The sequence below is a fragment of the Zootoca vivipara genome, chromosome 8 (assembly GCF_965207765.1).
Source record: "Zootoca vivipara chromosome 8, rZooViv2.hap1.1, whole genome shotgun sequence".
Taxonomy (NCBI): Eukaryota; Metazoa; Chordata; class Lepidosauria; order Squamata; family Lacertidae; genus Zootoca; species Zootoca vivipara.
This window is the reverse complement of record NC_142591.1, coordinates 70,634,940-70,648,554: the sequence shown is the minus strand read 5'-3', so window position 1 is coordinate 70,648,554 and position 13,615 is coordinate 70,634,940. Positions and strand designations below refer to the sequence as shown.

General features: G+C 40.3%; 1 protein-coding gene across 3 annotated transcripts in view; it reads left to right on the top strand.

The window, feature by feature from the left end:
• Positions 1 to 13,615, top strand: part of CSMD3 (CUB and Sushi multiple domains 3) — a 567,595-nt gene that overhangs the window by 413,173 nt on the left and 140,807 nt on the right. For all 3 annotated transcript variants that reach the window (XM_088675845.1, XM_088675844.1, XM_060277658.2), the window contains 3 exons: positions 4,201 to 4,339; positions 7,335 to 7,522; positions 7,917 to 8,111. In XM_088675845.1, coding sequence (XP_088531971.1) covers positions 4,201 to 4,339; positions 7,335 to 7,522; positions 7,917 to 8,111 — 522 coding nt within the window. The remainder of the gene's footprint in view (positions 1 to 4,200; positions 4,340 to 7,334; positions 7,523 to 7,916; positions 8,112 to 13,615) is intronic.

Genomic DNA, 13,615 nt, shown 5'->3' with positions numbered 1-13,615 from the left:
CTGCTAAAGCATAGGCATGCCACTTTATTATATTATTATACTTTCAAATTGATCAGTGCAATGTAGGTGCAAATAGGCTTGCCATATCCCCCAAACTAAAAAGTTGTTGAGCTTTTTTTGGGGGGGGGGTTCACCGCCGCCAATCACACTGATCCCACTCTCACACAGGCACAAGATTCCTCACTCTCGCTTACATAAACAAGACACCACACACACAGCCACCCAGACTGGAGGGTGGGGGGCAATTGCCTCTTGTGGCAGAAATTTGTATAATTTACCTATGTGCTGTGTGAAGAAGTACTTCCTTTTGTCTGTCCTCATTCTCCCAACATTCAGTTTCCTTGGATGTCCACATGTTCTATGGGAGATGGAGTAAAAGAAACTCTCTATCCACTTCATCCACACCATGAGCCATTTTATACACTTCTCTCGTGTCTCCTCTTAACCCCATCTTCTGTAAACTTAAAAGCTCCAAATACTGCAAACTTGCTTCATAGGGGAGCATCTCCATCCCCTTTTCATTTTGGTTGCCCTTTCCTGGAACTTTTCTCAACTCTACAATATCCATTTTCAGGCGACGTGATCAGAACTGTATACAAAGTTCCAAATATAGTTGCACCATACTGGAACTATGGTACCATTAATTTTATTTTTTTAATTCATTTCATAATGATCCCTAGCATAGAATTTGTCTTCTCCAAGGTTGGCACACACTAGGTCCACATCTTTATTAAGCTCTCTACTATGACCCCAATATCTCATTCTTGATTAGTCACCTCGAGTTCAGACCCCATGATCTTATATGTGAAATTAGGATTATTATTACCTATGGTTTTGCTTCTGCATGTATCACTTCACACTTGTTTCCATTGAATTGCATTTGCTATTTTGCTGCCCGTTCACTCAGTCTAGACCAGGCATCCCCAAACTGCGGCCCTCCAGATGTTTTGGCCTACAACTCCCATGATCCCTAGCTAACAGGACCAGTGGTCGGGGAAGATGGGAATTGTAGTCCAAAATATCTGGAGGGCCGAAGTTTGGGGGTGCCTGGTCTAGACAGGTCTTTTGGAGCTCTTCACAATCCCTTTTTGTTCTGATGACCCTGAACAATTTAGTATTGTCAGCAAACCTGGTCACATCATTGCTCACCTCTAACTCTAGATTGTTTATGAACAGCTTTAAAAGCACAGTTCCCAATACTGATCATCGGGGGGGGGGGGGACTCAACTTTCTACATCCCTCCATTGGGAGAACTATTCATTTATTCATACTTCCTGCTGCTTAACCAATTGGTGATCCACAGTATAACATCTCTTCTTGTTCTATAACTGCTAAACTTTCTTAAGAGTCTTTGGTGAGACATGTGACATTAATTGTGTTAATTGGTGCCCATTGAGATAGAAACAACAGCTTCAGAACTTATTGTTGGAACCATGTTAGGGACAGAAAGTGTTAAACTTACTTTGTGGAACTGTTCAGGTTTACCCATGGCTGCAATTATATGTGTTAATTACAGCCACACAACTAATGTCATATACCGTATGCATTTTCTCTAAGGCTATTTTCTAAACCTGTATTTAATATACTTCTGCAGAATTGTAATAAGAGGTGGACATTCGATTTGGGGGACAAAGGCCACAACATTATTGAAATAACTATAATTAGCAGTAAGCATTAGGACCATCAATGAGCAGGGATAATTAACACCTACCAAGGAACTCACAAATCTTTCCTGCCACCCTCTGGCTTCCTAGCATATAAAGGCTAGTGATGAAACCTGAACCGGTAGCTTTTATATAGGTCACCAAATATTAGCTGACTTTACCCCTTTGTTGTAATTCACCAATTGGTCCATATATTCATTCTCTCATATATATATGAATATGAGATATTTTTTGCTATTAGATTTTGCTTGTTTGTTTTCATTTCTTGTTTGTCGTTTGGTTACCTCATTTTCACTTTCAATGATTATTATAACAAATATACAGTGGTACCTCTGGTTAAGAACTTAATTCGTTCCAAAGATCCGTTCTTAACCTGAAACTGTTCTTAACGTGAAGCACCACTTTAGCTAATGGGGCCTCCTGCTGCCGCCGCGCCGCAGGAGCACGATTTCTGTTCTCATCCTGAAGCAAAGTTCTTAACCTGAGGTACTATTTCTGGGTTAGTGGAGTTTGTAACCTGAAGCGTTTGTAACCTGAAGTGTTCGTAACCCGAGGTATCACTGTATAATCGTCAACATTTTAAAATATGTGTTGTTTTCAGTGTTTCAATGTGTAGCTAATGACATGTTTTATTAGTCATTATTTTTTAAATATACTTCTTTTTTTTTAAGAAAAAGATATACCTGTAAAAGGTTATTTGGCTGGCATTGACCTAGCGCTTATTGAGCTGGTACTAGTATCACTGTAGTCCCCATCCTCCTTTACCCAGAGTTTGACGGTGGCACACTGCCTAAATCCTGGCTAATAAACTTCAGGTTACTTGTTCAAGATCTGATATAGCCTTGAGTTCTGACATTGTGTAGGGGAGATGCTGTTTAATAAAAAGAAACTGGGTGTTCAATACCTGTCTACACGTGCATGCGCACACACACGTCACTAGATAAGGACTTTTTGTTCTTAGTTAAATATCCATACTTCACGTTCTATAGAAAGTGTCTATAAAAATGAACAAGTACTATGCTAATTCCGATATAACATATTTGTTTCTGATGAGTTTGCATCAATCTTACGATTGTCTTATACACAGCTATAATTATATTGATTTACTTGCCGCTTGCTTGTCATGCAAATGCCATTTCTTGTGTGAAAGATTTGTTGTGTTTGTTTTATACAATAATACTGTGATCACAAATCACCAGTAATAGATCTTTCGTGTGCCTACACATATAAACATCCCGTTCTGTTCATTTTGGTTGAGTGGGCTTCCAAGGAACACTGTAGGATAGGGTTTACCTCTTCTTTTGACATTTTTTTTTGCATAAACTGGCACATAACTTTGAATGAAATTGTTAGGCCTTTTTTCTGCTTTTCGCCATTGGTGCAACAGTCATTTCAAGTTGCATACTCTTCCTATCCAGTACTAGCACACTCACAACCCATTTCCCAGAGATAAACATGGGAAGCAATGCAAACATGGACTACTTGATGACACTAACATTCCGTTAAGAAGTTGGCTCATTATATGGGCTTTCCAGTGGTGACCTTGAGGCTCTGGAATGCCTGCCCATGGAAGTAGATTCTTCTGTAAAGTTCCATGCATGTGTTCAAGCACTGATTACACCAGGCATCTCCAAACTGCGGCCCTCCAGATGTTTTGGCCTACAACTCCCATGATCCCTAGCTAACAGGACCAGTGGTCAGGAATGATGGGAATTGTAGTCCAAAACATCTGGAGGGCTGAAATTTGGGGATGCCTGGATTACACTGTAAGGAATTGTTCTTAGTTATGAATAGGATTTCATAATATCTCTGTGTGCATTTTAACTTCAATCTTTTTTTAAAAAAGTATTATTCTTATTAAGTGACATGAGCAAAAGCAATGATAAAAATTAATATTTCCACAAATAAAATTATATCTGATAGGATCCTCTTCAGTAGAGCCACAGACCTTTATCATTATTATAAAACTATAACTCATACTAGTTTCTTGCTGAGTCAAAATAAAAATAATAATAATACTGATTGGCTTGACATGAGTTGTGGCAGAATTTGTATAAAATAGGACAGGGCACCTTAGCTCTGCTCACTGATGTTCTGCTTTGTTGTTTGGTTTTATTTTTAAGATAATGGCATGCACATGTTCTATTAGATGCTCTCATGTCATCTTGTTCTGATAACAGCCATCATTAAAATCCTTTTTACAGGAAATACTACATGTCTTATGCATAGTCATACTTCCAACAATGAAAAGTTCAACCAACATTAACATAGCTCAGATGTGTGCATGTGTTTTTAACAGCCTTTCCCAGCCATTTCTGTGACCAGAATACTTTCTTGCCCAGACCTATTTGAAAATCACATTAAATAAAATCTGTTCCTGGAGGACATATTAGAATAATGATGGGTTCACTGGTGCAACTTGGAGGTAATATTTCCCCAAAAATTTTTGATTATTGCCTGTGGTTCATACTGATATAAATTTGATGGAATCGTGTTGGGATTCACTTGATACCATTTTTGTTTGATTCATTCACAGCACCTTGTGGCGGCAACCTGACAGGCTCATCGGGATTTATCCTTTCACCAAATTTCCCTCATCCTTATCCTCATAGCAGAGACTGCGACTGGACTATCACTGTTAATAATGACTATGTCATATCCTTAGCATTTATCAGGTAAGTGACTGGTTGACTCAAACCGGGAACAATGAACACATATCTGGCCCCTGAGAATATTTACTGCTAAATGTGGCAAGTGTGTTGTTTTTCAAAGCCCAGTACATCTGGCTTACAGAATAATGAACTTGAAGAGGGAAGTTAGAGTAGAAAAATCAGGAACTTACTCAACAGCATTCAGAGTTGCTTGTGATATAAAAACATTTGGATGCTTGCTTGTAGCTCATATAAGAGAAGAATCAATAGGTTGAGTAGCAGGACAATGTTGTGTACTTGCTTTCTTCACTTGTTTAATTTCTGCCAATTTCTGTGGTCCTCTCAGAGTGGATATGTCCTAAACATCCTAAATAACTATAAGGAAGCAGAAAGCAAAGTCATAAAAAGGCCATGTGTTTTCAAAAACTGCCTGATTACTCTAAAAACAGTATCTTTTTTATTAAAAAAAACTTACAAAAGTTACATCTATTTGTTTATTTATTATGTTGGTTGGCCTTTAGCCAATAATAATAATAATAATAATAATAATAATAATAATAATAATAAATAAATAAAGCTTCCAGAGCAATGTACAGGTAAATATATGAAGCAATACAAAAAAAAATCAATTTAAAAAAACAATAAAAGCAAGAGGAACTAAGAATGCTAATCAATAAAAGCCAGGTGAAACCATAGAACCAATGTTTATGAGATGTTTGTACTGCTGGGCAATTAAAAAATCTTTATTTGGGCAACAGTTCATTTACTAGCCACCAAAGGCTTGGGCTAATGTGATCGAAATTGCCTGGTGACTAAAAGGTAATAAGCAATTATCTCTAGAGAAGCGATCCATAGTCCAGTCCAACCCCCTGCCAAGCAGGAAACACCATCAAAGCATTCTTGACATATGACTGTCAAGCCTCTGCTTAAAGACCTCCAAAGAAGGAGACTCCACCACACTCCTTGGGAGCAAATTCCACTGCCGAACAGCTCTTACTGTCAGGAAGTTCTTCCTAATGTTTAGGTGGAATCTTCTTTCTTGTAGTTTGAATCCATTGCTCCGCGTCCGCTTCTCTGGAGCAGCAGAAAACAACCTTTCACCCTCCTCTATATGACATCCTTTTATATATTTGAACATGGCTATCATATCACCCCTTAACCTTCTCTTCTCCAGGCTAAACATACCCAGCTCCCTAAGCTGTTCCTCATAAGGCATTGTTTCCAGGCCTTTGACCATTTTGGTTGCCCTCCTCTGGACACGTTCTAGCTTGTCAGTATCCTTCTTGAACTGTGGTGCCCAGAACTGGACACAGTACTCCAGGTGAGGTCTGACCAGAGCAGAATACAGTGGTACTATTACTTCCCTTGATCTAGACGCTATACTCCTATTGATGCAGCCCAGAATTGCATTGGCTTTTTTAGCTGCTGCATCACACTGCTGACTCATGTCAAGTTTGTGGTCTACCAGGACTCCTAGATCCTTTTCACATGTACTGCTCTCAAGCCAGGTGTCTCCCATCCTGTATTTGTGCCTTTCATTTTTTTTGCCCAAGTGTAGTACTTTACATCTCTCCTTGTTAAAATTCATCTTGTTTGCTTTGGCCCAGTTGTCTAATCTGTTAAGGTCATTCTGAAGTGTGATTCTGTCCTCTGGGGTATTAGCCCATAGCTGCCAAGTTTTCCCTTTTCTCGCGAGGAAGCCTATTCAGCATAAGTGAAAATCCCTTTAAAAAAGGGATAACTTGGCAGCTATGTATTAGCCACCCCTCCCAATTTGGTGTCATCTGCAAACTTGCTCAGGATGTCCTCAAGCCCATCATCCAAGTCATTGATAAAGATGTTGAATAAGACTGGGCCCAAGACAGAAACCTGTGGTACCTCACTAGTCACTACTCTCCAGGATGAGGAGGAGCCATTGATGAGCACCCTTTGGGGTCGGTCAGTCAGCCAGTTACAAATCCACTGAATGGTAGCATTGTCTAGCCCACATTTTACCAGCTTCTTTACAAGAATTTCTTGTGCCTGGTATTACTTAGCATTGTGCTTGTTTGAAAATTCATTTGTGTTTGTGAGGCTTGTGTAATAAATTTATGTTGGCTCATGACCCAAGAAATATGCACCAAGTGTAGTAACAAGAATAATTCGTTGGAGCCCTTTTATGACTGAAAATGCTAATGTGGAAACTGGGGATAAGCAGGTGACACAATCAAGCTCATCTCAGATTGTTATTGTGTTAGTGTTCTGCTTCTCATAGACATTTTGATAGCCGCTGGAAACACAATACTGGACTAAATGGGCCTTTGTTCTGATTCAGTAGGCCTCTTCTTCTGCTCTTATGTCCATTAAAGTTTTCTAATGGATAACATTGTCAATATGTAGACACAAAACTAAAACACTAGTGATCCAGGCTAATAGTTTTCCAGCTTTAATAGGAGATGTATGCATTACAGCTTTTATAGGAGATTAAAGGAAAATGTCATACCCATATTAACGACCCATTTTATAAGCCATATATTTACATAATAATAAGGCTCAGGTGAGCGATGCTCTCCTGGTTATTAAATAATGTTTGTTCAAATTCTCTACCACAATTCAGTACCTAAAGTGATGTCACAGATTAAACAAAGCAAATCTATTGTCAGTGCTGCATTTCTGACCTATAAAGGATAATAACATGGACAAGAGTATTTGTGAAAGTAAATGCAAACAAAAAGTTCAGAGCGAATCAGATATCGGGAGATAGGCAAACACAATGTTTAAAAGATGCACGGAATTATATTAATCCGTAAGAAAATGTTTTACATGTGCATGTACTACCTATAATATTAGGCATTCTATCATACAAGAAGGTACGATGCAACTTGGAAGTTGCCTCCACCAAAAGAAGTAAATTTGACCCCCAAAGTATTGCAACACTTCCTTATATGTGCTGGTTTTACCAGTTAGCAGGACATATTAGGATAATGTTACTGGAAAAGGCATGTTCCATCTATCATATTTCTCCCTCTGTCTTTTGCAGCTTCAGTATAGAACCAAACTATGACTTTCTTTATATCTATGATGGGCCAGACAGCAATAGTCCACTAATTGGGAGTTTTCAAGATAGCAAATTACCTGAGAGGATAGAGAGTAGTTCCAACTCTATGCACTTGGCTTTTCGGAGTGATGGATCAGTTAGTTTTACGGGTTTCCACTTGGAGTATAAAGGTAAGTGAATGTAACTGTATTGCAAATTTTGGACACTCTAGTACTCAAGATTGTGCTGCTTTTTTATATTCCTACACACACACGATTTGTATCAGTTTGTTCATTTAGTCATTGGCATACCCCATTGATATCATAATTTGTACTTTAGCAAAAAGATGACGTCTAGTTCTGTTTCATTGGACTACTGATATAGTCAGACAATATTGTTAATGCACTGTGTTTTATGAAGTGTGTGAAACTATCAAAGATCATCAAGCAAAATCACTAAGAGTTATATAGTTTAGAGAAACTCACACGGGTGCGATAGTATGGGGGAAAGACACATTAAGACAGATTTGTATTTGTAGGTAGAGAAATTCTTGTAACTAAAACTGCATACTTCATCTTACTACAGCCAAACTGCGTGAGTCCTGCTTCGATCCTGGGAATATAATGAATGGCACAAGGCTTGGAATGGATTATAAATTAGGGTCAACAGTCACATATTATTGTGATGCTGGTTATGTTCTTCAAGGATACTCTACACTCACTTGTATTATGGGAGATGATGGGAGACCTGGATGGAACAGAGCCTTACCAAGCTGCCATGGTGAGTTTGGGGGCATGGAGTTAGGGGGATGAATCTAATTCCTGATTTGGAGGAAGAAGTATTTAATGTTTACATTAATTTTCATAAGTTCTGGTTCCCCCGACTTACTGGTGAATCTCAATTTGTGGGGCCGCATAACACTGGGGAGCAACGGTGGGCAGTGTGTGTTTGGTACGCATCGCACAGCTGCAGGGGTAGGGTGGGTGGTCTCTCCACCCTGTGAGCCAATTGGGGTTGGTGCTTCAGAGTACTTCATTTTGGGGGTCTGATCCCAAGATTTAAAAGGAGGCCTGTGCCTGCTCTCACTTTCCTTTGTCAATGCTTACCCACCCAACCACTCCTGTACTTTGTGTTGGTCAAAGTGGATTTCCACTAGCAGCTTTGCTAATGGACAGTTGTATGTTCCTGCTTTCAGGATGATTGTGTATATATATATATATATATATATATATATATATATATATATACACACACACACACACACACACACACACACACACACACACACATGTTGGATTGACTATAGTATATTTTATTTTAAAAATTTGTATACCACCCTTCATCCTTTATTCTATGAGTGGTTCACAAGATAAGAACACAAAAGGCATAATAAAAACAAGAACAAGAACAAAACAATAACCTTGGCTCTCCCCCCCCCCCCCCGAAAAAAAAACACATTTAAAAGGATATAGGATATTAATCAGCCAAAGGTCTGGTTGAAGAGGAACATTTTCGTCTGGTGCTTCAAGGTGTATAATGAAGGTGCCAGCTGAACCTCCATGGGAAAACATTCCAGAAATGGGGAGCCTCTGCTGAAAAGGCCTGTTCTCATGTTGCCATCCTCCAGACCTCTTGTGGAGGAGGCACACAGTGTTTGTTTGCATATGACTATATATTTCCTACAATCATGTTTGAGCCATCTCCCAGTTTGTTTCTTGCCCTAAATTCTGGGTTTATGAGGGCACAGAGCAGGCTCCATGATGTGGGAGAAGGCACTCAAGGGTGATTGTGTCAACAGCTTGAGCTGTTCAGATGTTCAACAGGAGCTCCAGTCATAGCAGCCAGAAAATCCCCCAGAGACATCTGGAAACTTCATAGGTCACCTCACCTCTGCAGAGGAGAAAAAATGCTGAAAGCCTAAATCTCAACAGAAAATGACCTGACCATGATAAGGGACCGATGTCAATACCCCCCACTTTCAGGTCATCCTTTTCCTGCCTGGTTGAGAAAACAAGGTCTAGAGTGTGGCCTGCCACATATGTTGGGCTAGTCACAGTGCCTTGTTGGGACAGCCCCATGGTCATTATGGCAGCCATGAGGTCCTGAGCCACCCCAGAACCATTCGCCTCGACATGGACCCCAAAAGTACCCCAAAACCAAGAGTTTGGGAGTCCTCAACACGACCTCCAAGACCAGCTCTGTCTTCTCGGTCAGGGAGACTGCTGGACAGTGAAGTGGGCAGTAAACAGAATCCCTAATCTGTCCTGATCGCACAATGTCAGGAACACATACTCTAGATCCCCCCCCCCCGCTAAAAAAAAAGTAATCTGGAGAGAAATCCTGGAAAGGGAGAGGGAAAGAATACTTTTATAGTCTACATTGGTTTGAGTCCTACACTCTGGAACAGTGGAAAACAAACCTGCTCCATTTCAAATGAGACAGCAGTTCAGTTATTTGAAGATGGCTATTGTATCACCTCTCAGAGAGCCAGTGTGCTGTAGTGGTTAAGAGTGGTAGACTCGTAATCTGGGGAACTGGGTTCATGTCTCCGCTCCTCCACATGCAGCTGCTGGGTGACCTTGGGCTAGTCACACTTCTCTGAAGTCTCTCAGCCCCACCCACCTCACAGGGTGGTCTGTTGTGGGGGAGGAGGGGAAAGGAGATTGTTAGCCGCTTTGAGACTCCACGGGTAGTGATAAAGCGGGATATCAAATCCAAAGTCGTCGTCTTCTTCTTCTTCTTCTTCTTCTTCTTCTTCTTCTTCTTCTTCTTCTTCTTCTTCTTCTTCTTCTTCTTCTTCTTCTTCTTCTTCTTCTTCTTCTTTTCTCCAAGCTACTCACTCCTTGAAGCATTCTTTAAAAGTCTTGGTTTCCAGAACCTTTATCATCTTGATCACCCTCCTCCGCATGTGTTCCAGCTTGTCAATAGCCTTCTTAAACTGTGGTGCCCAGAACTGGACATAGTCTTTCTTTCTTTTCTTTGGCCATCACTGTTCCAAGGGCAATCTGATGAAGGCAGAATAGATGTCAGGTAATGGGCAGGAGGATTTGACCTGGAGGGAAAGTGTGTTATGGGCCAGATTAGCAACAACCACAGTTGTTGTTCAGCGGTATTTGGAGAGCAGGTTCCCCATCTCTACACATTGTAACTCTGTGGATTTGATGTCTGTACAATAACCCCAAACAGTCTTTACTTCATTTTCCTATCCTAACATACGTTTTTAACAAGATTCAAGAAAATTTTACTTTCTTCTTTTTTAATTAAGCTAATGGAAGAAGGAAAGAAAGCTATATACATTTCTCCAATGCCTCTCTATATTAAGTGTGACTTGCCTTTGGCTAATATCCTTATTTCAAATGTCCTTGAAGCCCCTCTAATAATTGCAGGATGTGAACCAAGTCCACAATCTCACTCTCATATGAATGAATGCAAAGATTAACCAGGCTAATACACTAAGCCATTTGGCATTTGATGATAGCTTTTAAAAGCAGAATATAATTAAGGTGTGCAGATTAAACTTTTCGTAGGACAAAGGATAATAAGTAATGATTTTTGTCAACTTCAACAAGTGCATTTCTTTCTAACAATATTACCTAAGATTTACCTTTCACGTAACACATATCAGTTGTTTACAAGATAGCACTTTATTGCTCAGTATTGTGGAAAACCCCATTTCATGCTGAGAAGGATCCAAATCATAATTACCATCCTACCTGAGACCAAGAGCAAAAGCTTTTTACATTTCCTCCTTAAAAACAAAACAGGAAACTACTCTGAAGAAGTGTGCATGCACACGAAAGCTCATACCAATGACAAACTTAGTTGGTCTCTAAGGTGCTACTGGAAGAAGGAAAAAAAATTATTTTGTTTCGGCTATGCCAGACCAACACGGCTACCTACCTGTAACTTGCATGGGAGGGACACACAAGCACAAGATGTTCCACTATAAATTCATAAAGAGTATATATTTTCAGTTTGCTTCCCAGAGCCTAAAGTGTCCCTGTTGGGGCAAGGAATACCCTCAAGCTAAGCACTTGCTCCTTCAAGGAAAAAGCAACGCCTGCTAGTGGAACAGGCTGTCCACTCATTGGCAGAACATGTGAACCATCTACAAATACTGCCTTTGTCTTTTCAGGATTCAGTCTCAGCTTGTTGACTCTCATCCAACGCATTACTGACTCCAGATACTGGCCTACACATCCATACCCGATTCAGATGGAATGGAGAGATAGAGTTGGGTGTCTTCCACATATTGGTGACACCATTGAATGGGGGAGGGGGGGCATTTTCTTCTTTTTGAAAACCCATCTCTATAGGTTTGTTGCATGTTAAATAATGGAATATCACATACAGAGTAGTACACAGTAGGGGTGTAAAGTAATGGACCCCTGGACAGTTAAGTGCAGTCAAAGGCGACTATGGGGTGCACCACTCATTCACCACTTTTCAAGCTGTGGGAGCCAGCATTTGTCCAAAGTCATATTTATGGGTGATGTGGCTAGCATGTCCTCATGCTAAACTGCTTCTGGTGCAATGGGACACTGACAAGTGCCAGAGTGCACGGAAACACTGTTTACCTTCCCGCCACAGCAGTACCTATTCATCTACTTGCACTAGTGTGCTTTTGAACTGCTAGGCTGGCCAAAGCTGGGACAGAACAATGGGAGCTCAGTAACGTGATGTGGATTAGAACCGCCGACCTTCCGATCAAGCAAGCCCCAGAGGCTCTGTGGTTTAGACCACAGCGCCACCCGGGTCCCAATACGGTAGGGGTGTAGAAAGAAAACGAGCCAGTGAGTCAAGCAACTATTTCCACATGTTCATAGTCTTGTGTGAAATGGAAATCTTACCTCTTCCCTTAGATATGTGACAGGTTGAATTGACAAGTGTGCCCATACTAAATCATTAGCAGGCTTTTCAGCCCAAGCTACATTGGCCATTTTGGGTTTGAAGTCAGCTTGTTTTGAAAGTATACCCAGTTAGTGTTAAATCACAATTCCTGGTTTGGTTGAAATGACAAGCATCGACTAAAAGTGGAAATTGGAGAAGGCTAGGCTTATTCATGGGACGCGGGTGGCGCTGTGGTCTAAACCACAGAGCCTAGGACTTGCCGATCAGAAGGTTGGCAGTTCGAATCCCCGCAATGGGGTGAGCTCCCGTTGTTCGGTCCCTGCTCCTGCCCACCTAGCAATTCGAAAGCACATCAAGTACAAGTAGATAAATAGGCAACGCTCCGGCGGGAAGGTAAACAGCGTTTCCATGCACTGCTCTGGTTCACCAGAAGGGGCTTAGTCATGTTGGCCACATGACCCGAAAGCTGTCGGCGGACAAACGCTAGCTCCCTCGGCCTATAGAGCGAGATGAGTGCCGCAACCCCTGAGTCATCCGCGACTGGACCTAATGGTCAGGGGTACCTTTACCTTTAGGCTTATTCATGTAGTACAAAACAACATTTTAGCGGCATGTCTAGGTATGTCTGGTTCTCAACCCCTTCTCATCTCTTGAAGTGTGCCTTTAATCTTTGCTTCTTTAACAGAAATGACCGTATATATTGCATTTTGAGACAGACTGAATAGTGCTATTAGGTGACCAGTGAAGTTATTCTGCTACAATTATTTGATTTGCATCTTTAGATCGTAACAGAATGTAATATTATACATGTTGTGACTCATTAACATTGGCAGAACTTTCCTGTGATACTTAGATATAGCATAAGCTTGTGTGAAATAAGCATTATGCTAAAATACCTCTGAGCTCAATTTTACTTGAAATGGATACTTACAGATGAGATTGAGTCTCCAGATAATGTAATTAAATCTTTAATAATGCTCAACATTATTGCAAATTCCATATGTAATTTGACACTTAGTTTCACTGCTGATAGGTTTTGTTCAAGAAATAGAACAGAATTTACATATAAGGTTTACCTCATTTGAGAATTAATGCTTTTGTGAAAAAAATATTTCTTTCCACACTTTCTCCCTCATTTTATATGCCAAAGAAAAGCACTTTGAATGTACTAAATGCTAAACCAGAACTTTTCATTCAATGTTTGTTTAGGGTTTTTTTTTGGGGGGGGATATGCAAGAGCTTAGGGCTGTATCTAAGATTAGTCATACTCAGAGGGGAACCATTGAAATGAATGGACCTTAATTATTTCCTCTAATTTTAATAGTCTGCTGCTCTGAGTATGACTAGCATTAGATACAATATTTAGTCTTGTACACACCGGAATTTGAACTGTGAATCCATTGACTTCTGTTGTGATTTTAAAGTGACAATAC